At 41.9% G+C, this 26,014-nt stretch overlaps 1 protein-coding gene across 1 annotated transcript in view; it reads right to left on the minus strand.

The window, feature by feature from the left end:
* The window catches only part of LOC126293282 (disintegrin and metalloproteinase domain-containing protein 10-like), a 458,016-nt gene that overhangs the window by 31,648 nt on the left and 400,354 nt on the right, over window positions 1-26,014 (minus strand). The window contains 7 exon segments of the mRNA XM_049986404.1: window positions 2,048-2,222; window positions 5,518-5,702; window positions 7,627-7,822; window positions 8,080-8,226; window positions 11,170-11,350; window positions 11,352-11,475; window positions 17,483-17,674. Coding sequence (XP_049842361.1) covers window positions 2,048-2,222; window positions 5,518-5,702; window positions 7,627-7,822; window positions 8,080-8,226; window positions 11,170-11,350; window positions 11,352-11,475; window positions 17,483-17,674 — 1,200 coding nt within the window.

Below are 26,014 nucleotides of genomic sequence, written 5' to 3' on the forward strand. Positions count from 1 at the left end.
AGCAAGCTACACCACAATGCAGGGTGCCCCTCTTGCAGAGTCTGCCACTTGAGTTTGCTAAACATCTCCGTAACGCTATCGTGCTTACCAAATAACCCTGTGCCGAAACGCGCCGGTCTTCTTTGGATCTTCTCTATCTCCTCCGTCAACCTGATCTGGTACGGATCCCACACTGATGAGCAATACTCTAGTATAGGTTGAACGAGTGTTTTGTAAACCACCTCTTTCTTTGATGGACTACATTTTCTAAGGACTCTCCCAATGAATCTCAACCTGGTACCCGCACGCATACTCCCAGATATTTTACAGAAGTAACTGCTACCAGTGTTTGTTCCGCTATCATATAATCTTACAATAAAGGATCCTTCTTTCTATGTATTCGCAATACATTACATTTGTCTATGTTAAGGGTCAGTTGCCACTCCCTGTACCAAGTGCCTATCCGCTGCAGATCTTCCTGAATTTCGCTACAATTTTCGAACGCTGCAACTTCTCTGAATACTACAGCATCATCCGCGAAAAGCCACATGGAACACTATCTACTAAGTCATTTATATATATTGTGAAAAGCAATGGTCCCGTAACACTCCCCTGTGACATGCCAGAGGTTACTTTAATGTCTGTAGAAGTCTCTCCATTGATAACAACATGCTGTGTTCTGTTTGCTAAAAACTCTTCAATCCAGCCACACGGCTAGTCTGATATTCCGTAGGCTCTTACTTTGTTTATCAGGCGACAGTGCGGAACTGTATCGAACGCCTTCCGGAAGTCAAGAAAAATAGCATCTACCTGGGAGCCTGTATCTAATATTTTCTGGGTCTCAAACGATCGCTGTTTCCAGAATCCATGTTGATTCCTACAGAGTAGATTCTGGGTTTCCAAAAACGACATGATACTCGAGCAAAAACATGTTCTAAAATTCTACAACAGATCGACGTCAGAGATATAGGTCTATAGTTTTGCGCATCTGCTCGACGACCCTTCTTGAAGACTGGAACTACCTGTGCTCTTTTCCAATCATCTGGAACCTTCCATTCCTCTAGAGACTTGCGGTACACAGCTGTTAGAAGGGGGTCAAGTTCTTTCGCGTACTCTGTGTAGAATCGAATTGGTATCCCGTCAGGTCTCTGTAGTGTCAGGTAACTGCAGCCGCACTGTGTGGCAGTGTGTGTGTGTGTGTGTGTGTGTGTGTGTGTGTGTGTGGTTTTTTGACATAGGCCTTACGGCCTGAAAGCTTTATGTGTGACAGCGTTTTTGTTGTGCCTATCTGCAACTCAGCATCTCCACTATATGGTGAGTGGTAACTTTCCTTTTCATAATATTGTTGCTATGAGATAAAATTTTCAGCGAAATTCAAACTGCAGTTACACAAGTATGAAATATTCAATGTATTTATCAGTTCCTCAAATTGAAATCCAGTGAGAAATGGGCTGAAACAAAATGAGAGGCAGTTATGAAATGTTATCATAGTACAAATATGAAATAAATTACTTTTTCAGATTAAAATTGCATGCGACCAGACCCAAACTCAAGCCTGTGACCTGGCCTGTAGCTGGCACTGCTCACACCTCTTGAGTTATGAGGTTTCGGATTGCTCAGTTGTAAAAGCATCATCCACGACAGATGAGGTTACAGGCTTGAGTTCCAGTGCGGTGCACAGTTTTAATCTGATTGGAAGTTTCAAAACCAGCTTTAGTAACCCCACTAGACATGCAAATGGATGGTAAGACATATCACTATGTGAAATATCACAGACACTGTGACAGAGTGAGGTGGAACCACATTACAGTTAGTTCACCTCCAAATGATTTCTGTCAAGACTAGTTAAAAAAAACACATACACAAGGAGATGAAGTTTTCAGTGAGCAAATAGCTGTTTGGTTCTAAAGTGAATCCGCTCATTTAAATTCTCGTATTTTTCCTGCTTCCACAAAAATTTAAATTTTTCAAAAATTTTCTATTTAGGAAATTATCCACACTCAAAAATTTCATATTCCAGAATGTCTGACTCAAATAATTGTTATTCCCAAAATTTGGTAGATCTGACCTGTGAAGCAATTCCTCTTCTTGTTGTCCTCAATAGCATCCAGGACCTTGCTGATGTTGCCGATGCTGCAGCTCGAGAACTTGCTGTTGTTGGGCCGGTCACCCGACGTGGCCGATGCAAACATGATGAAGTTGCCGTTGAGCCCACCCGGACGGCATTCTGCTGGGTAGTCATGCTGTGAACAACAGACAAAGCAGCAAATTTAAAATATCTGCAGTAATCTAAACCCTTTAATTATTCATATAATACAAATACACATTACATAAGAGGAGGATAAAGCACATGAAGTAATCAAAAACATCCAAGAAGAATTGAATACCAACAGGATAATTAAAAATGAGGTAAACTTGTCTGTAGTGTGGGGTGTGTGTAGCATGACCTGTTACTGCTACAGAATCATCAATGTAGAGACCTAAAAGAATTGGCATAGCCTGCTCATTTTTATTGAACAGCATGGGTTAATTTTGTAAATTATATATTTTCTTATTTTTAGATGACAACATCTAAGGACGACTCACGTCTTCTACAGTCAACACATGTCACACCTATGAGAAGGGCAAGCCAAAATTAAATTGCTTGTTATAGTGCGGCAGTAGGACCTGTGTGGACTGCGATGTACCACCGTGAGATGGAACTGCAATGCTCTGAGTCCATCAACGATGCAAATGTTAAAGAAAGAGGAAGGGTGGATTGAATTGTACAGTGACAGTTCAAGTTTAGGTCTGGATAAAAGTTAGAAGGCTGTTGTTTTGTGATGCATAATGAACACTAACAGGCAGTATGCTCTCAGCAGTTAACTGATCTGAAGGTGTTTTATTTGAATGAAGAATAAATATTAAGTGCTAACATTAGATTTTATATAAGGCAGCAATATCATGAAGGAAGTGCAAGATCACAGTTGTAAAATCATTGCAGGAGATTGCATTTCAAGTGACTGAGTATTCACAAAAATCACAAGATTAACTGAGTACTTAGTATTGCCCAGGCATCTTTAATTATTCCACCTTCTCCTTACCCCTTTCTCTCTCCATCATCAAGTTCTTTCCAGATGGTAAGTAATATATCTACCACATTTGGTTGAAATTGATACTGGGCTTTAAAAGCAACTTTTTACCCATGTTTTTGCCTGTGAACAGACACGACACATACATGTCACCTATATTTAATTTAAGTTACACATATTTGTACAGACATTTCACCTGTATCTCCAGCAAATTTTGCCCTGAATTTTTCCCTACATGCAGCTCAATGTATATGATGTCAAATCTCATGAACTATGTGTCATACAGTCTCATAATACTGTATGTGCATACATATTTGAAAATAGTCTATCTATGTCTGCTAAAAATTGTATTAATTGAAGCCTCTGATATCATTTCATCAATTCGCAACCCATCCTTTTCAACCTAACAAGCAACACTCCAAAAAATAATGTCAACAAAAAAAAAATATTGTCCATTTACTTTTTGTTTGTGCAAGTACAGGGTGTGGCAGAACCAATTAAGCAGTTTTGCGGCATTATAAAGAAGAAATCAGGGTACATTGCGGAAAAAAGTTTCCATTTTTGACGTTAGTAGTTAATACCATTTTATATTCATTCAGGGTTGAAAGTAACATCCTCAAGATGATGGCTTTTAGCAGCTACTCACTTTTGGAGATTATCTCTGAAGTTTTGAACAGCACGTTTACACATATCGCAGAGTATGGCATTGACTCCTCCAATAACGTATTCCCTCAGCTCTGGTAGCATATGACAGTAACATTTAAACACTTTTTTTCCTTCAGATATTCCCAAAGAAGTAAGTCACAAAAACTCAAGTCTGGTGACTGTACAAGCCACTCCGCATCACCTCTCAAAGAGACCTGATGTGCTGGAAATATTTCTCGCAAAACAGGCTCCTTCTCAAATTGTGGTTGCAGATTTTTCTAGTATACTGGTGGACCTGAGTTGGTCATGTGTATTTCTTCTTAGTGTGATACTATTTTCCTCCAACTGCTGAACCCATGGACAAATTACACTGTTTCACGAAATGTTGAACTGCTGCCTAAAAGATCTTTACATCACAATCAAAGATTGGTTGTTTTCAAAATACACATGCAAGGCAAAGTCCCAATGTGCTCCAGTCCAAACCACGTTAGCTTCTACAGTGGAGCCACCGACAGAACAAATGGAGACTGTGTTTAACTGTCTCCCTCCAACGTCACCACCTGAGCAATTATCCCTCGAAATTTCTTAGTCGGTTCGGCCACACCCTGTATGATGCCACCCATTTCAACATCATTATGTCAAGGGAGGAACTCAACACTCGATATCAGTGGGTTAAATCGAAATTCTCATAAATAACACCTAGAACTGACTATAGAGACAACAAATGGAAGTAAAAAATAGCCCTTAAACTAGGCCTACTGTTTAGGGGAAAAAGTTACAGGCTTGTTTTCGTTTCAAAGCTAAGTTTATTTCTGCCACTAAATGTTGCAAAGACAGCAAATGGTCAGCATCAAATTATTCTCCTTGTTGTAACCACTTCATAGCTGTCTTGAGGTGGTCAAAGCTCCCTCACTGGATTGTTCATTCTCGTTAGTCTCTTCCTTGACATCACAAGCATTTTGGTTGCCAATGACACTTGCAATTACGGCATCATCCATTAACACTTGATTGTCAGTAACATCAACATCACGTCCGAGTCTGTCTTGAGTATTTTCCTGGTCACATTCTTCAAATACCAAAGATTCTCTAATCAGCCAAGACAGTTCGGATACAACCTGGCTACTTGGTTGCACTGAAGGAGGAAGCATATTCTGCTCGTTGTGCTGTGTCAAGCTTCCTGCTTCACTGTCAGGTACATCTGCAAATTCTTTTCAATTACTCACCCTGTTAAATTTCCAACTCCATGTTCTGAGCGTAGTATGTTCCACTAGCACCAACCTCTGACTAGTTTATTATTTTAAGTTTATTGGGAACACCAAGAACAAAAGATTTACTTTTAATTGCCACTGAAAATGTTGCAACAGCAGCACAATACGTCACAAGACAAGGCTCAGACATAGACAAAGAACAACAACAGTGGCAGGTGGAAGGAAGGGGGAATGGCCCAATTGTCTATCTCAGCACCAGCGGATCTTCTACATAATGCACGGCAGGCGTAAATTTGAATTTTCTGAATGGTATGCTTTTGGCAAACTGATGTTTCAGTTGGTCTGTATTTGGATAATCATGCCTCTGTAGAGTACTTTATTCTATCTTGTGTTTTTGATAATTTATTTGTCACACAGATTTCCTTCTTGTGTTATAACAGTACGAAAGAATGTTAGAAAAATCGTGATCAAACTTGTACGGCTCTGAGTTAGTGGACAGTATCGTCTTACTTAAAAGCAGTTTCTAGTAACTGACACTCAACATCCCACAAACAATTAACACTCTTCCTAATACACTACACTGCCTTAAAAAAAAGAACTCTCCAAGCACTCACCGGCGAACCAAAGTTGTGGCCAATTTCATGAGCGAGTGTGAGCTGTGAAACCTTTGGTGGGACACGGCTGTTGTAGTTGACAAACGTGATGATGCCAGTGTTGAGGCTACGCTTCGTCGAGTGGTACAGCCCACCAATTGTCTCCGTGTACGTTTTGAACTTCTCACATATCCCACCAGATGCACCTGTAATTAAAAAAAAAGTTAAAAATCTCTTAACTAACTACTGAAATAATTACTAAGCAAAACAAATTTTGTCAATAAAATCTGGCAGAGCAATGCCAATATTGAAATAAATTTGCTTTCTGACACTTAATGATGTCATACATCTCGAAATCTAAAAAGCCAAAATATGATGTGTGTGATAAAAGTAATGAGACTCATAACATGTGAGCAATATGGCAATAATGTGCTGTTCTACTTGTGCAGAGCGCGATGCTCAGCCTTCCAGATGCTCACTCCAAGTTTCAGCTCCATACAGCCACCACATTATTTTTGAGAGCACCATCAGTAAATTTATGTTTTTGTTGTGTGTTACGAGAATGTAACAGCAAAACTTAAAGCAATGTTATGACATCCAGTTTCATGTTGAACTTCAGGAATCCCTGAGTCTGACCTTTCAAAAGCTGTAACAGACTTTTGGTAAACATTCATCATCAAGAACACAAGTTTTTCATGGGAACAAATCATTTCTCAAAGACTAAGAATAAGTTGAAGACACCCAACTTCAAATACCAATGAAAACATCAAACATATGCCTGGTCTTGTGGGATCAGAACAACACGAAACAAAAAGGATGATGGTTGACCTGTTGAACACTTTCATCGTACAGCAAATTTTGACTGAAGTTTTGCACATGTGAGAGGTTTGTGCCAAAATGGTGACAAAAACCTCAAAACTGAGCAGAAGGATAATTGAAGAAATGTGTGTTGCTCTTCTTTAGAGGGTTACCAATGATCGTGAATGGTTCAGTCATGTCATTTCAGTATTCTGGATTTTTGAGTACGATCCTGAGACAAAGCGACAAGGTGAGGTGTGGCACACAGAGATCTCCTCAGACAACTGAAAAAAAGTTACAGTGAGCAAGTCAAAGATCAAATCAATGCTGATTTGCTATTTTGACAGTAGTGGTATCAACCATACAGCATTTGTTCTTCCAGAACAAAGTGTCAACCAAGCTTTTAACAAAGATGTCCTTAAAAGGGTCAGGAAAACAAGAGACACCAGATACTGGAACTGCAGACAAGTGGATGCTGTATCATAACAACACCCAATCTCAAATGACCAGTTCCGTCAAGGAATTTTTGACCTCAAAAGGCATTTCTGTTGTTCCATGGTCCCCTCCTCCACATCTGATCTGAGTCCTTGTGACTACTTTCTTTTCCCAAAATTGAGAAATGTCTTTCTGGGACTCTAGAGAACATTCAGACGATTGTGACTGACATGTTAAAGGTTCTAACAGCCTTTCACTGCTGCTACCTAGTTGGATACAATGGCTATACTGGGGTATCGCTGGCAAGGGAGCTACTTTGGAGGGGACAATCATGTCACTTGAAAAAAAATAAAAACTTAGGTAGATAAAAAAATCAGTCGCATTACATTTCTCACACACCTTGTGCAGGCAGTGAACAGAATTTATTCATAAAACACATATTTCACACTGCCTCCATGTGCCACATGAAAGCATTATTGATTTGCATATTTCATCAATGATCCTATTTAATGTGCAGTAAGAATCCATTAACCTCCTTCAAACTATGATACACTAGGAATGTCACACTTGGCAGTACTATAAAGACATTTCAAAATTGCATCAAGTAATTGACTGTTTATGCTCGTTGCACCAATGATTAGAAAAGTGTATTTGTAGAAGTAGTCATAACACACACACACACACACACACACACACACACACACACACACACACACACACACACACACACACACACACAGAGAGAGAGAGAGAGAGAGAGAGAGAGAGAGAGAGAGAGAGAGAGAGAGAGAGAGAGAGAGAGAGAGAGTGTGTGTTTCTTGGCATGCTCATTTTCTCCAAGCACAGTTGCACAAGATGACGGTTACAATACTTCCACAAATATCAGCAGATGCTTACCCGATGCAGAGGCGACCCACGCAAGCCCCAGCGTGCCCCCGGTGAAGTCGCGATACGTGAACACATATGCCAGACAGAAATCCTCGTGGTTGCCCAGAGAGTGCAGATTCAGGAAGTTGCTGACGTCAATGTTTTCCATACAGAACTGGTTCGGGTCACCTCTCCATCCAGGCTGACACGGAGCATCATCGTCTATCTGTTGACACAATCACACAAAAGATTATATTCTGGAGAACTGCCACTCAAATTAATCACTGTCCAATTTTGATGGATCACTTGCTGCTATACACTCGAATTCTGGCAAAATGACTCCCAACAAAAATTAACATTTTCTTACATTGTCTCCAACTAATTCAAAATTAGTTGGATGAATTGATGAGAAATTTCTCCATATGTTTTCTGCCAATATGCTAATTGAAATTTTTCAGAACATGAAAGAGAGCATTCACAAACCTTTATCCTCTGAACTTCAAACTTGATGTTCCGGTGCTCAACATTGCCGTCAAACTTGGTATCCCTGTAAATATAGTTGACAGCCGTAACGTGGTGTGCAATCAGGGACAAAATCTCCTCCCTCGTCTTTTCTGCATCACCGTTTACCTGCAACCAAATAATTTGAATATCTCATAAATCTGTACAAGACTGAAATTCGACAACAAGAGATACTTTGGAGGAGTCACATATTTGTATGCTGCAGGCAACAACAGATGAAGAAATCTGAAGAAGAATAAACTGTTCACTACATCCACATACAAAGTCCGTCAGCCACCACATGAATGGTGTGAGGAAAAAACAACTACATACATGTTTCCATACGCACTCTTATCCTGTCTTTGAGGTACTTATGTGAGCTGTGAGTTGGTGACAACAAATCATTCTGCAGTCTGTTGGAAATGCTAGTACTGTGAACTTTCTCAACAGTGCTTCACGAAATGAACACAATCTTCGTTCTGGGAATCCCCATTTCAGACCAAGTAGCATTTTCATGATACGTATGTGCTGATGAAACCTACCGGTAGCAAATCTAGCAGCACATCTCTGAATTGTTTTAATTTCTTATTTTAAGCTTGCTGGTGGGGACCCCAGACACTCAAGCAGTACTGAAGAACGGACCATATAACTGTTCTGTGGACGTTCTGCATACAGTTTGATTTATAGATGAGCTACATTTCCTTAGAATTGTCTGAATTAACCAAAGTCAACAATTTGCCTTTCCCACAACTAAATTTATTCACTCATTTCATTTCTCACCACCTTGTATGTTACGCCCACATATTTAATCAATGTGCAAGTGTCAGACAGCACACCACTAACACTGTAGTAAAAAATTACAGGGTTATTTTTACAACTCATTTTCATTCAAGCAGACATTTCTTCTTCATATACAGAAAGGTGACATGATGAATTCCCCTTAGGCTGCCACGAGTGATGTGCAAAATAATGCTCTGCTTATATATTGAATCCTTCTGTCAATACCTGAGATCTCTTCAGATAATTAACATGGAAGAGCATTATCCATGGAATAGTAAGTTCCACAGCAGAGTCTTTGCCTAGTACACAGATCTCCAAGGTTCATTATTATATGAGAGGGGCCTCAGAATTTATATCACCAATTGAGGCAGTGACAAAGAAAAGTGTATCAGTCACAAAAAGATTTTTTTTTCTTTTTTCCAAAGATGGAATTGTGGAAGACTTGGCATTGAGACACTAGCACACTTAATGAATGTAGGCCAAGGCATGGATGCCCTGACAGTACTTACTACCTAAAGTAGTAGTTATATGATGAAACTAAAGTGATTCTTTTATGATTGTTCTGGTTGTGCTGACAGTATGTTGGAAATGTATAATACATTTGCTACATTTTGTACTTATTACCAAGATAATGTAATTATATATTTACTGTATGTTGGAAATGTATAATACATTTGCTACATTTTGTACTTATTACCAAGATAATGTAATTATATATTTACTTACTATGAACCATTTTAATGCATTTCCTTTAAGCCTATTCTACAAGCTTAGGCTCACCAAAAATGCAAGATAAAAAAATTTTGTCTCAGTTCCCAACGTTTCGTCTCCGACTGTGGGAGACATCTTCAAGGGGGTCCGTAGCTCGATGGAAGGTCCAACACACCCATTGGCTCACTACTGACTGCCGCTAAATTCAGTGACCACGCGCTCCCGTGCCGAGGCGTGACGTCACGTGTTTTGAAAATGTAAGTGCAATTGGCCACTGTCCGCTGCCGTCGATCGCCGTTGCCATCACCCAGTGGTGAACAGTTGGTACATATCTCCTTCAACACCGGCATCCATATACCGTTTAATTTCACGCCTTCCTCCTTTCGACTGAAAGTATTAGGGTGTTTGGCGATTTCATTTGCCTCCCTGTAGAGCCTTTCGTAGCATCCGCTTGTGGCCGCTAGTACTTGCGTCTCCTCAAAATGAATATTGTGGTTTCCTGGCTGGAAAGCATGCTCTGCAACAGCTGATCGTTCCACTTCTCCTCTTCTACAATTTCCCTTGTGCTCTTCCAAACGTTTTGAAACAGTTCTTTTAGTGGCACCCACATAAACATCTCCACAGGTGCAAGGTATCCTATACACTCCAGCTTTTTTCCAATGGTTCGCGAGTGTCCTTGGTGGGCTTGAAAGGGCATGAAATTAAATGGTATATGGATGCCGCTGTTGAAGATGTGTACCACCCGTCCCCCACTGGGTGATGGCACCGGCGGTCGACGGCAGCGGACAGCAGCCAATTGCACTGACGTTTTCAAAACACGTGACGTGCTAAACAGATGGAAGTCAGAAGGTGCAAGATCTGGGCTGTAGGGTGGATGTGGAAGAACAGTCCAAAATGAAGTTGAGTGAACTACTCTCAGGAAAGGTAGACTTGGTGAGGCCTGGTACTGTCACAGAACACGTTTGTCACGTTTCATTGCCTGCGACACATGTGACAATGTTTGGCAAAACACTGTTACGACCAGCCTCAAAATGCACAAGCAGTTCTGTGCAGATAGTCCTCGATTGTGATCAGTCGATGGGAGTGCCTACATGTTCCAACACAACACTGCAGGAGCCACAACTGTGTGGCAGCACAGGGACATTGGAGAGCTTTGCCCCACCTTGTTGCGATGATGACAAGACACCTTGCCAAACAATTCACTGCGGTTTTGTGGACTGCCAGGTCTCTGTAGGCAATCTGCAAGTGGCTATAAATATCTGCACTGCTCTAGTTTTCTGCCAAAAGAAATTCAACAATAGATCTCTGCCTGTAACACACCTCCTTTACAGACAATATTTTGAAGGCTAAGTATAGCATCACAACCCATCGGAACTTCATTGAGCTATATCAAATAATGCAGGAATATTCCACGTCGTCTCACGACAAATTCCCAATTTTTCAATGGAAATTGGCCAAGAAAAAAAAATGTTTTGCATTACTTACTGAACGCCCCCGCACTTGGTGAGTGGCTCTTTCCAGTGATAGCATCAGAGCACTACAGAAAGCCACCAGCAAGAGGAGGAATCAGTCAGCACTCACCGTCTCGGAGATGTGCCTCCAGATGAGGGGGTCAGTCTGTATGAAGAGCGAGCACGTGTTGCGGTTGTCCTCCTTGGGCCGGGTTGCCCTCTTGGTTCTGCCGCCGCCTCTGCTGCCCTCGTTGGCCTCGCGGCTGTACTTCTGGTAGGCATCGGCCCCCTGCTCTTCCCAGCTGCTCCGCGTCTGCCCCCTCGGTGGCGGGGGCGGAGGGGGGTGGCGGCTCGGGCTCCTCTTCATCCGCCGAGTTCTGGACGCGGTCCATCCACTGGACCACATCGTCCGTGATGCCACAACCTCCGACGTGACCTACAACACAATATACGTCAGCTTGTAATGAAAATAAATAAAAAAATCTGCAAAACTACTACACAAATTTTCAAGGGTTATTCATAGGTAACAGGAGTGTAGCTTGGGGCAATGTATAAGCTTCATTTCATGAAAATAAGGGGAAAAAAATCGTGGTTTTAAATTTTATCTAAAATCATTCAATCGGTTTAGTATTTTGGATGTTTAATCATTACAGTATAGTACACCTAAGAACCAATAGACAGCGCTGTTTTGTGGTACATTAAAGAACCAATAGATGGCACTATTAGCTTTTTTTTTTAATGTAGTGACATTTGTATTTCCAGAAGATTACATCAAGGAAAGACTGAAGTGCCAAAATCTTATCTTAACAAACTAACAGCAAATTTACTTGGGTATGATCAGGTTCACAGATTTCACTTTGTGTACTAGAAACTTAACAATATTGGTTTTTTTTGTTATGTTTTACTTATATTCCATGCCAGGAAAAACAAATTTAATAAGTTTGCTTTGTGGTTTGTGTGCCTACACATCAGATTTTGATTTTATTTTTTTTTACACATAAAAATGCCTGGAAATGATCATGTCTTCCTGAATACACCAGAACGGTTATAAGACTGAGGACTACGAAATCTCAAGAGTGCAATGAAGATGGAGAGATGAGACTTGCTGCTCCTTGGGAACATCAGGCTTTAATTCGCTCTTTGGAAAGTGATTCCAAAAGCGAAGTGCGATGAAATTCTAATTGAGAACATTGTGCATTATCTCACTTCTCAGAACCCTTAACTCACAGAGGCTTAAGATATTCTCTCTAACATAAAATCATAGAAGGAGAAATTCTCACAAAAAGTGGCGCAGGTGAGAGTGTGTTGATACCCTGAATCCCACTTATTTCTAATAATTTTCCATTTTGTTTCAAACATGTACAATTCACAGTGAACTCATGTTATTCACTGACGATAAGCAACATATAAGGCCAAACACTGTATGTTGCGGGTGGAGATCTTGCTGTCAGTTTCTTTTCTCACTGCTAGCTCTGTGTAGGTCAATGCCACATTAGTGAAGCAAACAGGCTCTTCATTCATGTACCCTCTTCTACTACTTCAAATGTTGTATACAAAAAAGCTTTATACATCAAAAATAAATTCCAGGAGTACAATGTCTCAGGCAGAATCACAAATAAATATCTGGTCACTGCCAGGTTTCTCAACTAGTTATAAACATTTTCAGATCTGTAATCACTTTCATAAGAAAATTTCATTTCTCTCAGTAGAAAAAAAAACGTTGTTTTGTAGGACCTCAGAAAGTATAAGGAAAGATTTTTCTCTGTACATCATATGTTCTCAGTAATCTTAGTAATTTTTTTGGGACTTATGAAGAGATTATAGAGAGAAGATTTGGAAGGTTGTAACGGCCCACCAGTTAGTGAGCTGTTAAAAATGGTTTAAATACCTGTGAATATCTTGCCTTCGTGACCCTTTACGACTGCATATGTGAGCTAAAATATGCTTGTTCAATAAATACAGGATACCATAATGGATTTCACTACAATGATGTAGGCCACAACTGAAGTAAAGTAAATATGTACATTTATTCACTTCAAAATCTGTACCTTACAAGTTCATGATCAATCTTTGGTGTAATAAGCCTCAATGGTAGCATATACTACACTGGCGATATTAAACAGTCCAGATGCAGTAATCTGATAGAAATGCGTGTGTGAGGTCCATTGCATTGTCCAACACTAATACTCAACAAAATATGAATATAAAGTATCATTCTGCCTTTTGCAATATTAAATCAAACTGTTTAACACTCCAAAATAATCCATTACTGCACTGTTCTAATATACTGTTTTAGACAATGTCCAACACACAAGCTGCTCTATTGTAAATCCAAATCTGAATCATGCCCCATGGACTTATCTCAACTGTACTCACAGATCTGTCCTCTAGCAGGTACAGCATTTATCTGCCCTAACAATACCCGAGGCTGAGTATTTTTACTCTTCCTGCACTGTACTACTTGTTATAATAATTCAAAACAGAATTTATAATATGAACTAGTTTAACAATAATATCAAACACACTATAATATTCCTTACTTTGCTAGAACAAGTTTAAGACGTTTCCTAACCACATAAAAATCACACTAAAATTGAAATTGCAGAAATAAGCATTCTAACAATGCTAAACGATCAATTATCTATGTTTTAAAACTTCCTGGCAGATTAAAATTGTGTGCTAGACCGAGACTCAAACTCGGGGCCTTTGCCTTTTGCGGGCAAGTTCTCTACCAACTGAGCTACCCAAGCACGACTCACGCCACATCCTCACAGCATCACTTCTGCCAGTACCTCGTCTCCTACCTTCAAAACTTTACAGAAGCTCTCCTGCAAACCTTGCAGAACTAGCACTTCTGAAGGAAAGGATATTGTGGAGACACGGCTTCGTGCTTGGGTAGCTCAGTTGGTAGAGCACTTGCCCGCGAAAGGCAAAGGCCCCGAGTTCGAGTCTCAGTCCAGCACACAGTTTTAATCTGTCAGGAAGTTTCATATCAGTGCACACTCCGCTGCAGAGTGAAAATTTCATTCTGTTATCTATATTTTGTTAGTTTGGGAAATATATTATTCTTTTATCTAAACATTTTCCATATATTTATTTCCTGAATCTGATTTTGATTGTTTATGGTACAAAGGGTATTGTAACTACTATTGTTTGGTATTGCTATTACTCTTCTAAAAGCCTTTTTCCTATTATCGAGAAGTAATTGAATGTAATTGTAGCTGGAGATATAAGAGTACTGATCTAGTAATACATAATGCAGAGGTGGTAACCATAAGCCTCCGCCGCACACTGTCAGGTGGCTTGCGGAGTATGGATGTAGATGTAGATGTAGATGTAGATGTAGAATGTTACAAGGTGATTAAAGTGAATGGTTTAAGACTGTGGCTTCGGCAGGCCTGCATCAAGGATGGAAATCAATACAGTCAAACACTGGTGCAGATAAAACAAATTAAGTTTTATACCATGTGAGAGATAAAATATTTTTGGAAAACCCTACCATGAATGCCGCAGAATGAATTGTTGCAGCATTGAAGTCAAGGAACGAGGCTACTAGCACAGAAACAGACCATTTCACAGTGTTAGACGACCTCACAGTTACCCAAGAGGAAGTAATATAAATGTTCCAGCAATATAAATGCTCCAGCAGCACTTCATTTTACGCAACTGAAATTTCACTCCACTGCTGTGGAGAGTAATATGCAGAACAAACAGCCTTCCACAGCTCCTTTGCTCTTCATTCTGTGTTGCATGGCTTTGCAACATCAGGTAACAAAAACAAGGATTAGAGATGGCCAGTTGGGTGACAGCAACAAGCATTAATACACAAGCTTTTCATCTGGCCAGCCATCTCATGCTCTATATCTGAAGTATACAGCCACACTGTCTCAACTCTCTTGCAGTCTTCCAGTACTTCAAATGTTAACAACACTGGGTGTACACATTTTCACCTGTCTTCGCAAGGGATTTCAATATTTGAAATATGTCACATTATTATCTATTACAGTGTTTATTACTATCTGTCCACGAAACCCAGGGATCCATGGAGATCACTCAATTGTTCCACAAAACAGATGTGCCTTTTTTACGATATTCAAGAAGGTAACTTAAAAACACAGAATTACAGTTAATCCTAGCTTCCACTTATCTGGATAGACAGCAGCAATGTTTGTATACAATCAATAACACTGTATTCATCAGAGACCAGACATGAGCCCCAAGACCAAAACAGCAGCATCACAGATGGCAAACTTGACTATCAAGGAACAACTGCAAGAGGCAAGATGGTAAAGGGCCACTCAAATGATCAACATTGTCTGTCTCTCAGTGCATCTGCAGTCAGAGCAGTCAGTATTACTCTCTCCCCTATCTTTAGTGTTTTCCAGATGAAGAGCAGACTGCATATTAAAATGAATTGTGGACTGAAACAATATTTATCATCAATACACGACCTTCGAACATGTGAGCAGAAGAGTGCAAACTGTTATCCACTTCATCACCGGAAGAAAAATTTAAATTACTGTCATTAACAGAGTTCTGGCACAGTTTAAAATACAAATATCTTCAATTCTTTCAAAAGACTGTACTGCTTCTTTTATCACTGGACAACTACACACACGTGCAGAGCAGGGTTCTCAGCTAACGTGGCAAGACAAAATCAATACCCAACAGACTTGATGCCAAATCTGTCATGATACTCGTAGTTCAGTTTTCATCCACAATACTTAATAGTAGGTATATCCCTGAAAACAAAAACCAGCACCACTCATATCATTAAAAAGTATATTTAAAAGTTCTGTTTATGTTATTTTAAATTCAAGTTATTCAAAGAAATCTGAGTAAATTTTGAAATTAGTTTTTGATGCAAATAAATGTTGTCTGCAATAATTATCATTTTGTTGGAGATAAACAATTCACATAATGTTCCATTAAAAACATACTACAGAAACAAACCAGTTGTTCCATGATAAAAGGGGACCTTAAAAAGGGTTTCACTTGCCTTCTTCAGTCCCATGGATCCCTACTTGGCTTCCTGTAGCACTGCCATAAGAAATCTAGCAGTACAACTCTGAATTGCTTTGATGTTTTCCTTTAATCCAACCTAAAGGGGGTCCCACATACATGAGCAGTACTCAATTATGGCATAATCAATACTGTCTCAGGAACCATGGTCTCAGGTGCTACAATATATACAGGAGCCACAAGCTTTGATGGGATAGGGATGGTAATTATGGTGGTGGTAATGATCATGATGGTAATCATCAGAATGATGGTGATGGTTGTGGTGAGCAGTGATAATGAGCATGATAATTACTGTCATGGTGATGATGATGGTAGCCATAGTCTAATACTGCTTAATGTGATAGGTTTGCCATTTGTTTTCTACGACATATATTAGTAATACAGAAAAATGTATAACAATACATTGACCACAGACAATGCGACCATCCAGAATCTGAAGTACATAAATGAGGAGATCATTCCAAAGAAAGTACTTCCACTGCTGCATCAGACACTTTTTAATTGTGGCCTAACCATTCTGTTTTCTAATAGGCGGCACTTCACTTTCAGTTCTGCCTTTATTCCAAGAATAAGACACCACCACCACTGTTTGTTCTGCCTTGTGGCAGGTCTAGTCGTGGTACTTTTCCATTTCGCCTTCCTCTGTTCTGCTCACTTCCTGGTTACCCCATCACCCTATACGTTCTCCATTCCTTCAATAGCTTGCTGAGTAAGCACAGCCTTCTGAAACATGGTTAAGCCATTCTTGCTTCTTACAGAGTTTCTGTTCTCCCCAAAATCTCTTTGTTCCTTACTCTGTCTTCTCTACTCACACCCTTCTTTTATTGTCTTTTCATAATGCCCAGGCCTCTGGCCCATATAACTCTCTACTCCGTGTCTAGCATTTGGTCACCTATGAGGTCCCATGAACAGCATCCCACAGTCAAGCAACATTCAGTCAACAGATACAAGCGTAAGCAGTGTACACAGGAATACCACACAGACTGTTCGAGACAGCATACAATAATCATATAAAAAATTGGCAAGACCATTTTGGTAAGACAATGATGAGCTTTTCATAAAATTTACATTTTGTCTGAGGAGCAATCAGGAAATCAGTGATTACTTGTTTTTCAATGTATCTATTGACTATCACAATGGCACACAATGGCCACTTTTCAGAACACTATCTTCTGAGGTGTAAATTGGATGGCAAATTAATGTTCCACTAACATAAGTGTTAATCATGCTGTTTCAAATCAAGATCCCTTATCTACAAGTGGATGTTATCCACACATACAAAAACTTATTGAAAATACAAATATTTTTTGTTCATTATATCAATATCTGCTTACTGTCACTGCTACATGTATTTCCAAGGCACAGGAGCACACACAGGGCATTCAATCAAGGCTGAGATGAACAAGAGGCACAAAACTCACCTGTGCGCTGGCTTTCGTAAGGGTCTTCGACATCTGCCTCGTGGTATATCACAGAGTGGATGGAGTCGTTGTGTCCCGACGGGAAGAAGTGGTGTGCCTTCTCCACGTAGAAGGCACCATCTGAAGGCGAGTATATCTTGCCTTCGAACACTCCATCGATGACAGAGCCAAATACGTGGCTCTTGGGTTCACCTGCAACAAAATGGAAAGTGAATATTATATAGTCTACCTTCTCTGTGCCATCCCAGCTGCACTGCACACAATTACACGCAGTTTACATTTTAAAAAAAGTCCTAACTTCATTACTAGACGGTTTTTGTGCAAAAGTATATTATTACATCAAAGTTACAGATAAATTTAGACAGAAGAATATCAATCATGAATTCCACTATGAAATAACTGGTTCATTTCAGTGTATGGATTCATCAGGTTCTTTCACTTTAAAGTCTTGCCTCACAGAGTGGAAGCCAAACAAAATCCCAGGGCATTTGACACACTTTCATTTTCTATTGTTCTACAAAACTGGTGAGCACTGCATCTAACAGAGAGAGGTGGTGCAGTGGTTAGCACACTGGACTCGCATTCAGGAGGACGATGGTTCAATCCCACTTTATTTCCCTAAATCGCTCAAAGCAAATGCTGGGACGATTCCTTTGAAATGGCACGGTTGACTTCCTTCCCCATCCTTCCCTAATCTGATGAGACCCATGACCTTGCTGTTTGGTCACCTAACTTCTGAGTCTATCCTTTATTAGGAAGTGTTCTCAGCCAGAAGGTAGCTGTAGATTCAGTGTGGCGCAAAGATGTGAAGGAAGATGGCAACCACGCTCCATGCTCCATGCTCCCTGCAGCCAAGTGAGCCAGTTTGAAAAGGACAAACTGTGGCCTTGTGAGTGGCAGGATGAACCTTTAGGGGAACTGCCACACAACTTGGACATGCTCCACCAGTTGTGCAGTGGCGCTGATATCGGTGGTTGAGTGAACATTCTCAAACCCGTAGACAAGGTTCTGGATGTCCACGCAGCACAGACACACACCAAGATCGTCGTACTGTAAGGGCAGCAGTGGCAGATTGTACAGTTACCAGAGCACAGAAAAAGAGGGCGGTGAAGAAGGATGTGCCAGCACAAACTGTAGCAACCTGGTTAGTAGCCATTGTACTACAGGCACCAATAATTCTACCCATTTTCCATTCACATTATAGCATCAATGTGCATGACAGGACTTGTGCCATCAGAGGATGGCTTGGAATATGGTGCGGAGCACTGTTGTCTTCAGCAATGAAAGCAGATTCTGCATGCATGCAGGAGATGGTCATTTGTTCATACCACGTAAACTTGGTGAGCATTGTTTCATACAGTGCATTCATCCAAGACTCACTGGCGCCACCTCAGGCCTTATGGTCTGGGGTTGCGATAAGCTGCAACTCTTGTTAACCTTTGGTGATTCTGTAGGAGACGCTAACCAGCACTTGGTATGTTGTTAGACCCATTCTTTTGCTGTTCTTGCAACAGGGGCATGGTGTGTCGTTACAGCAGGATAACCCTGCTGACACACTGCTTGTGAAACTCAACACACACTGCAAGACGTGCAGCAACTTCCCCGGCCAGCACGGACTTCGGATTTGTCTCTAATGGAGCACGTGCGGACACGATGGGAGGAGAAGTGACTCGCCAACCCACAACTCTTAGAGAACTATGTCAACCGGGTATGGCATAGTGTATCCCAGGATGGTATTCACTGTGCCACAGTCACCACTTGCATTTCCACCCTTGGAGGCTACACCATGTAATTAATGTCGGTGTTTCAGCATCGTTTCATACCTGGTCCCTGAAAACCATTTGTGGTATTGATCTGTAAATTTAATCAATTCATTTTCTCAATTGTACTGTTTCAACAATAAATACTGAGTGAATTGGAAATCTCTAAAAGGATGTACTCTTTTTTTCCCAGCAGTGTAGTTTGTTGTTGTTGTTGCGGTCTTCAGTCCTGAGACTGGTTTGATGCATCTCCCCATCCTACCCTATCCTGTGCAAGCTCCTTCATCTCCCAGTACCTACTGCAACCTACACCCTTCTGAATCTGTTTAGTGTATTCAGCTCTTGGTCTCCCTATATGATTTTTACTCTCCACTCTGCCCTCCAGTACCAAATTGGTGACCCCTTGATGCCTTAGAACATGTCCTACCAACTGGTCCCTTCTTCTTGTCAAGTTGTGCCACAAACTCCTCTTCTCCACAATTCTATTCAATACCTTCTCATTAGTTATGTGATCTACCCATCTAACCTTCAGCATTCTTCTGTAGCACCAAATTTCGTAAGTTTCTATTCTCTTCTTGTCCAAACTATTTATCGTCCATGTTTCACTTCCATACATGGCTACACTCCATACAAATACTTTCAGATACGACTTCCTGATACATAAATCAATACTCGATGTTAACAAATTTCTCTTCTTCAGAAACGCTTTCCTTGGCATTGCCAGTCTACATTTTATATCCTCTCTACTTCGACCATCATCAGTTATTTTGCTCCCCAAATAGCAAAACTCCTTTACTACTTTAAGTGTCTCATTTTCCCTCAGCATCACCCGATCTAATTCGACTACATTCCATTATCCTCGTTTTGCTTTTGTTGATGTTCATCTCATACCCTCCTTTCAAGACACTGTCCATTCCGTTCAGCTGCTCTTCCAAGTCCTTTGCTGTCTCTGACAGAATTACAATGTCATCGGCAAACCTACTCCGAACTTTTCTTTTGTTTCCTTTACTGCTTGCCCAATATAAAGATTGAATAGCATCAGGGAGAGGCTACAAACATGTCTCACTCCCTTCCCAACCAGTGCTTCCCTTTCATGTCCCTCGACTCTTGTAACTATCTGGTTTCTGTACAAATTGTAAATATCCTTTCGCTGCCTGTATTTTACCCTCGCCATCTTTAGAATTTGAAACAGAGTATTCCCGTCAACATTGTCAAAAGCTTTCTCTAAGTCTACAAATACTAGAAACGTAGGTTTGCCTTTCCTTAATCTTTCTTCTAAGATAAGTCGTAGGGTCAGTATTGCCTCACGTGTTTCAACACTTCTACGGAACCCAAACTGATCTTCCCCGACGTCAGCTTCTACCAGTTTTTCCATTCGTCTGTAAAGAATTCGTGTTAGTATTTTGCAGCTGTGACTTATTAAACTGATAGTTCAGTAATTTTCACATCTGTCAACACCTGCTTTCTTTGGGATTGGAATTACTACATTCTTCTTGTCTATAGAAGTAATTTCAGATTATAATATGTTAATCTGTGTTTCCATCATCTCCATGGTTTCTGCTAGATTATAACATATACGTAATATCATTTATTGATAAATGAAACAATAGCGAATATTAGTTACAAATGAATGGACTGCAGCCTGACAATCCAAACATAGTATTGCGAAACAATAACGGAGTCAATAGTTGCAGCAAGTAGCAGTGCCCGACACAGAAAATGTCACTTCTGAGAAACCATTCCTCAAATCTTCATATCTAACCTTTGCCCTGGGTCTTGTTATCCTAAATGTCAAGAAGAATGGGAAATGTCTATACTAGCTTTCTATAATAACAGTATATTGCAGCATGGTTACCCAGCATTCCATCATAGCAAAAAGGGCGGCAGTTTTAACTAGTGTGCTTTCCAACACTTTGAAAAGCACATGCACTATCTATTGTTGTTTTCTATCTCTATCTATTGGTCTACCGGGTTCAGATCCTGTAATAGGGCACGCCAGTCCAGAAGCTCGATGTTATTTTCTGGAAGCCAAGTCATTGTGTGGACAGATTTATAGCAGGTTGCATTATCGTGCTGGAGTTTAACGCCATCCGTATTTGTATCGAAAAATATCCGCCAAGTTAGCCTAGAGCGCTAATGCGCTGCTTCCTGGACTCGGGTAGGCGCGTTGGCCCCGGATCGAATCTACCCTCCGGATTACTGATGAGGGCCGGTACGCCGGCCAGCCTAGATGTGGTCTTTAGGCGGTTTTCCACATCCTTCTAGGTGAATACCGGGCTGGTCTCCATGTCCTGCTTCAGTTACATGAATCACAGACATTTGAAACACATCCGCACTTTTCCATGATTTACACTGGACACAGACAGATGGGGTACTCTGACTCCGTCCTGGGGGGGGGGGGGGGGGGGGGGGGGGGTACGGGGGGGTACGGGGTGGCCACCCCACGCACAACGCGAGACGAAGGCGCAAGCAATAGACAGATAGATAGTATTCGTACTGCCAAAAAGTGTTGTAAAAGAGGGCAGTAAAGCAGATTCTAGGACTTCTATGTTCTTTATGGAAATCCATTTGGCCCTCTCCTGCAGCATTCACATGGAGCCCCAGATCATGACGCTTCTTTTACAGTACGGACTACCTCACACTCTGTGTTACATCCCTCGCCCATCAGCCAACAGATATAGGTCATACTGGGTGTACCAAAACTCTGAAATGTGAATAAATATTGTGGAGAATTCTTTGATGAGTTTCTAAGTTAATACACTTTGTTTTCCAACCAAACCGGTATGTGCACTTGGAGCAAACATTCAGGTAAGTTTGTCAACACGATGCTCTGTCAGACCACGTGATATTTTACCAAACTTGTTCGGTGACTGGTATTTTAGATCCCACTTACACCACGCCTTTCTGTTCTTCTCAGACAGCCATGGCTTCTTCCTAGGTCTACAGCCTTTTAGACCAGTTTCTTGAAGTCGTCTAAGCATGATGCGAGTAGATATTGTTTTCTCAAAACTTTCAGGCAACTCAGCAGCGAGGTCTAAATGGCTTCTTTTCCCTCTCTTATTCCGTCTGTTGTGATACACTTGCTGCTGGTGCTGGTCCTATTAACACGTGACCTGGTCACGACGAAACGCTCAATAGCATATTGTACAGATCAGCGTGAACATTTCACATTTTGAAAAATCCACCTACAATTCCCCTTCCTCCTGCAAAAGCTTCAGCTCCACCCGTTTTTCAAAAGCAAGCTGGTTTCTTTTACGCATAAGGCAACAGTATCACGATGTCACAGACCTAAACATGAAGAGAGCGCTATATTAGTGATGTGTGTCCATAACAAGCGAATGTAGCGAACTAATTAGTACACGGAAAAACATTCAAGTGACAAATTTTGTTACACTACATGTTTTATTGGTGGATGGTGGCTTTGAGGTGGATCATTGTTTTTGTCAATTTTCGATGCTGACAAACCACTTTTTAAACCAAAGGATTTACTTACTGTTATCTACAGCGACCCCCCCCCCCCCCCTCCCGAAGAGCCATGGACCTTGCCGTTGGTGCGGAGGCTTGCGTGCCTCAGCGATACAGATAGCCGTACCGTAGGTGCAACCACAACGGAGGGTATCTGTTGAGAGGCCAGACAAACGTGTGGTTCTTGAAGAGGGGCAGCAGCCTTTTCAGTAGTTGCAGGGGCAACAGCCTGCATGATTGACTGATCTGGAATTGTAACACTAACCAAAACGGCCTTGCTCTGGCGATACTGCGAATGGCTGAAGGCAAGGGGAAACTACAGCCGTAATTTTTCCCGAGGGCATGCAGCTTTACTGTATGGTTAAATGACGATGGCGTCGTCTTGGGTAAAATATTCCGGAGGTAAAATAGTCCCCCATTCGGATATCCGGGCGGGGACTACTCAAGAGGACGTCGTTATCAGGTGAAAGAAAACTGGCGTTCTACGGGTCGGAGCGTGGAATGTCAGATCCCTTAATCGGGCAGGTAGGTTAGAAAATATACAAAGGTTCCAGTACGTACTAGGAGACGAAGCAGCTCGCACCGGATAGAGTAGCATGGGGTGCTGTATCAAACCAGTCTCTGAGACCACAACAACAACAACGTGTACACCGCATGCGTCAAAAATTTCTAAGGTGCTCAATATTTTGACCAAGGGTGTATTTTGATTGGTGATCTCAGGGGCTGTTCCAGTAGCTTTCAAGAGCACGACTGGCGTGGGATACGAAAGCGGGTCTTCTGAAACAAGAGATCCGCCTTCGTACCACACCTGAAACTAGCGAGGTTGCGCCGTCTTTTTCCGACTGCGCGCTGCCTCACAGCCGCGAAACACACGTAACGGAGCGTGGTATGGACGCGCATGTATTTGCCAGCTGACAGCTCGAGAGCAACTGGCTCGTTTACTCACCAAACAGCCCGGCAGTTGGCAGGACGGTTTGCCCTATACCAGAGCCGCTGTGTGGAAACGTGTTAATTACGGACACACGTTCTGGGAAATGGGTGCAAATGGGGTGTAGGAGCCGCTGTGAGTCGGTGGTGACCTTTGGCTAACTTCGCACTGCAGCAGTGGGGCGAAAGTATTTGTACGCCAGCTGTGTGGAAACGGCGCCTGCGTCGGCGGCCGGCATCGCTCAGAAATGGTGTATCCAAGTAACCCAGACCAGCATCACACTGTTCTACCTAGGGCTTAAATCGCCTTGACGTCAGACCATCACGATGACGATGGCCACGCTTGATTAAAATTGCACTGCTGGCCATTAAAATTGCTACACCACGAACATGACGTGCTACAGAAGCGAAATTTAACCGACAGCAAGAAGATGCTGTGATATGCAAATGATCAGCTTTTCAGAGCATTCACACAAGGGTGGCGCCGAGTGATCAGCTTTTCAGAGCATTCACACAAGGTTGGCGCCGGTGGCAACACCTACAACGTGCTGACATGAGCAACGTTTTCCAGCGATTTCTCATACCCAAACAGCAGTTGACCGGCGTTGCCTGGTCAAACGTTGTTGTGAAGCCTCGTGTAAGGACGATAAATGCGTACAATCACGTTTCAGACTTTGATAAAGGTCGGAATGTAGCCTATCGCGATTGCGGTTTATCGTATAGCGACATTGCTGCTCGCGTTGGTCGAGATCCAACGACTGTTAGCAGAATATGAAATCGGTGGGTTCAGGAGGGTAATACGGAACGCCGTGCTTGATCACAACGGCCTCGTATTACTAGCAATCGAGATGACAGGCATCTTATCCGCAAGGCTGTAACGTGCAGCCACGTCTCGATCCCTGAGTCAACAGATGGTGACGTTTGCAAGACAAAAGCTATATGCACCAACAGTTCGACGACGTTTCCAGTAGCACGGACTATCAGCTCGGAGACCATGGCTGCGGTTACCCTTGACGCTGCATCACAGACAGGAGCGCCTCTGATGGTGTACTCAACGACGAACCTGGCTCTACGAATGGCAAAACGTCATTTTTTCGGATGAATCCAGGATCTGTTTACAGCATCATGACGGTCGCATCCGTGTTTGGCGACATCGCGGTGAACGCACATTGGAAGCGTGTATTCGTCATCGTCATACTGGCGTATCACCCGGCGTGATGGTATGGGGTGCCATCGGTTACACGTCTCCGTCAACTCTTGTTCGGACTGACGGCACTGTGAACAGTGGACGTTACATTTCAGATGTGTTACGACCCGTGGCTTTACGCTTCATTCGATCCCTGCGAAACCCTACATTTCAGCAGGATAATGCACGACCGCATGTTGCAGGTCATGTACGGGCCTTTCTGAATACAGAAAGTGTTCGCCTGCTGCCCTGGTAAGCACATTCTCCAGATCTCTCACCACCAACTGAAAACGTCTCGTCAATGGTGGCGGAGCAACTGGCTCGTCACAATACGCCAGTCACTACTCTTGACGAACTGTGGTATCGTGTTGAAGCTGCATAGGCAGCTGTACCTGTACGCACCATCCCAGCTCTGATTGACTGAATGCCCAGGCGTATCGAGGCCGTTATTACGGCCAGAGGTGGTTTTTCTGGGTACTGATTTCTCAGGATCTATGCACCCTAATTGCGTGAAAATGTAATCACATGTCAGTTCTAGTATAATATATTTGTCCAATGAATACCCGTTTTATCATCTTCATTTCTTCTTGGTGTAGCAATTTTAATCGCCAGCAGTGTACTTATATGGATATGGTGTCTGTTCTTTCGGACGTGAAACCTTTACAAAGACACACGAAATGATCCAGGAAGCCTACGGTGATGAGAGCTTTAGGGGCATTCGGCATTACACGGTTTAAAAATGGCCGGACGAAAAATAAACCGCGTTCAGGACGCCCTTCGAAGTCTACCGCCGAAGTTCATGTCGGGAACGTTATGTTAATCGATGGAACTATCGGGACGTGTTGCGCTGCCTGTGATGAAAGGTGAGAAGAAAACTGCCTGCAATGTAGCGAGACAATTCACGGCTCTTGCCTCACGATAACGCACCTGCACATTCATCCCTGTTGGTGCGTGACAACTGCACAAAAAACGTAATCACTGTGCTGCCTCATCGTCCGTACTCTCGACACCAAGTCCTTGGGGAAGTTTTTTTATTTGGGAACTTGAAAACCCCGTTGAAAGGACGAAGATTTCCAATGACAGGCAACTGGAATACTTTCTTTCAAATTCTGAAGGTGGGCGAAAGGCTATTTCAAACTTGTACAGGAAGCAGATGGCAGTTTCAAGAGTCGAGAGGAACGAAAGCAGTGGTTG

Source organism: Schistocerca gregaria, chromosome 10, assembly GCF_023897955.1.
Source record: "Schistocerca gregaria isolate iqSchGreg1 chromosome 10, iqSchGreg1.2, whole genome shotgun sequence".
In the NCBI taxonomy this organism is placed as follows: domain Eukaryota; kingdom Metazoa; phylum Arthropoda; class Insecta; order Orthoptera; family Acrididae; genus Schistocerca; species Schistocerca gregaria.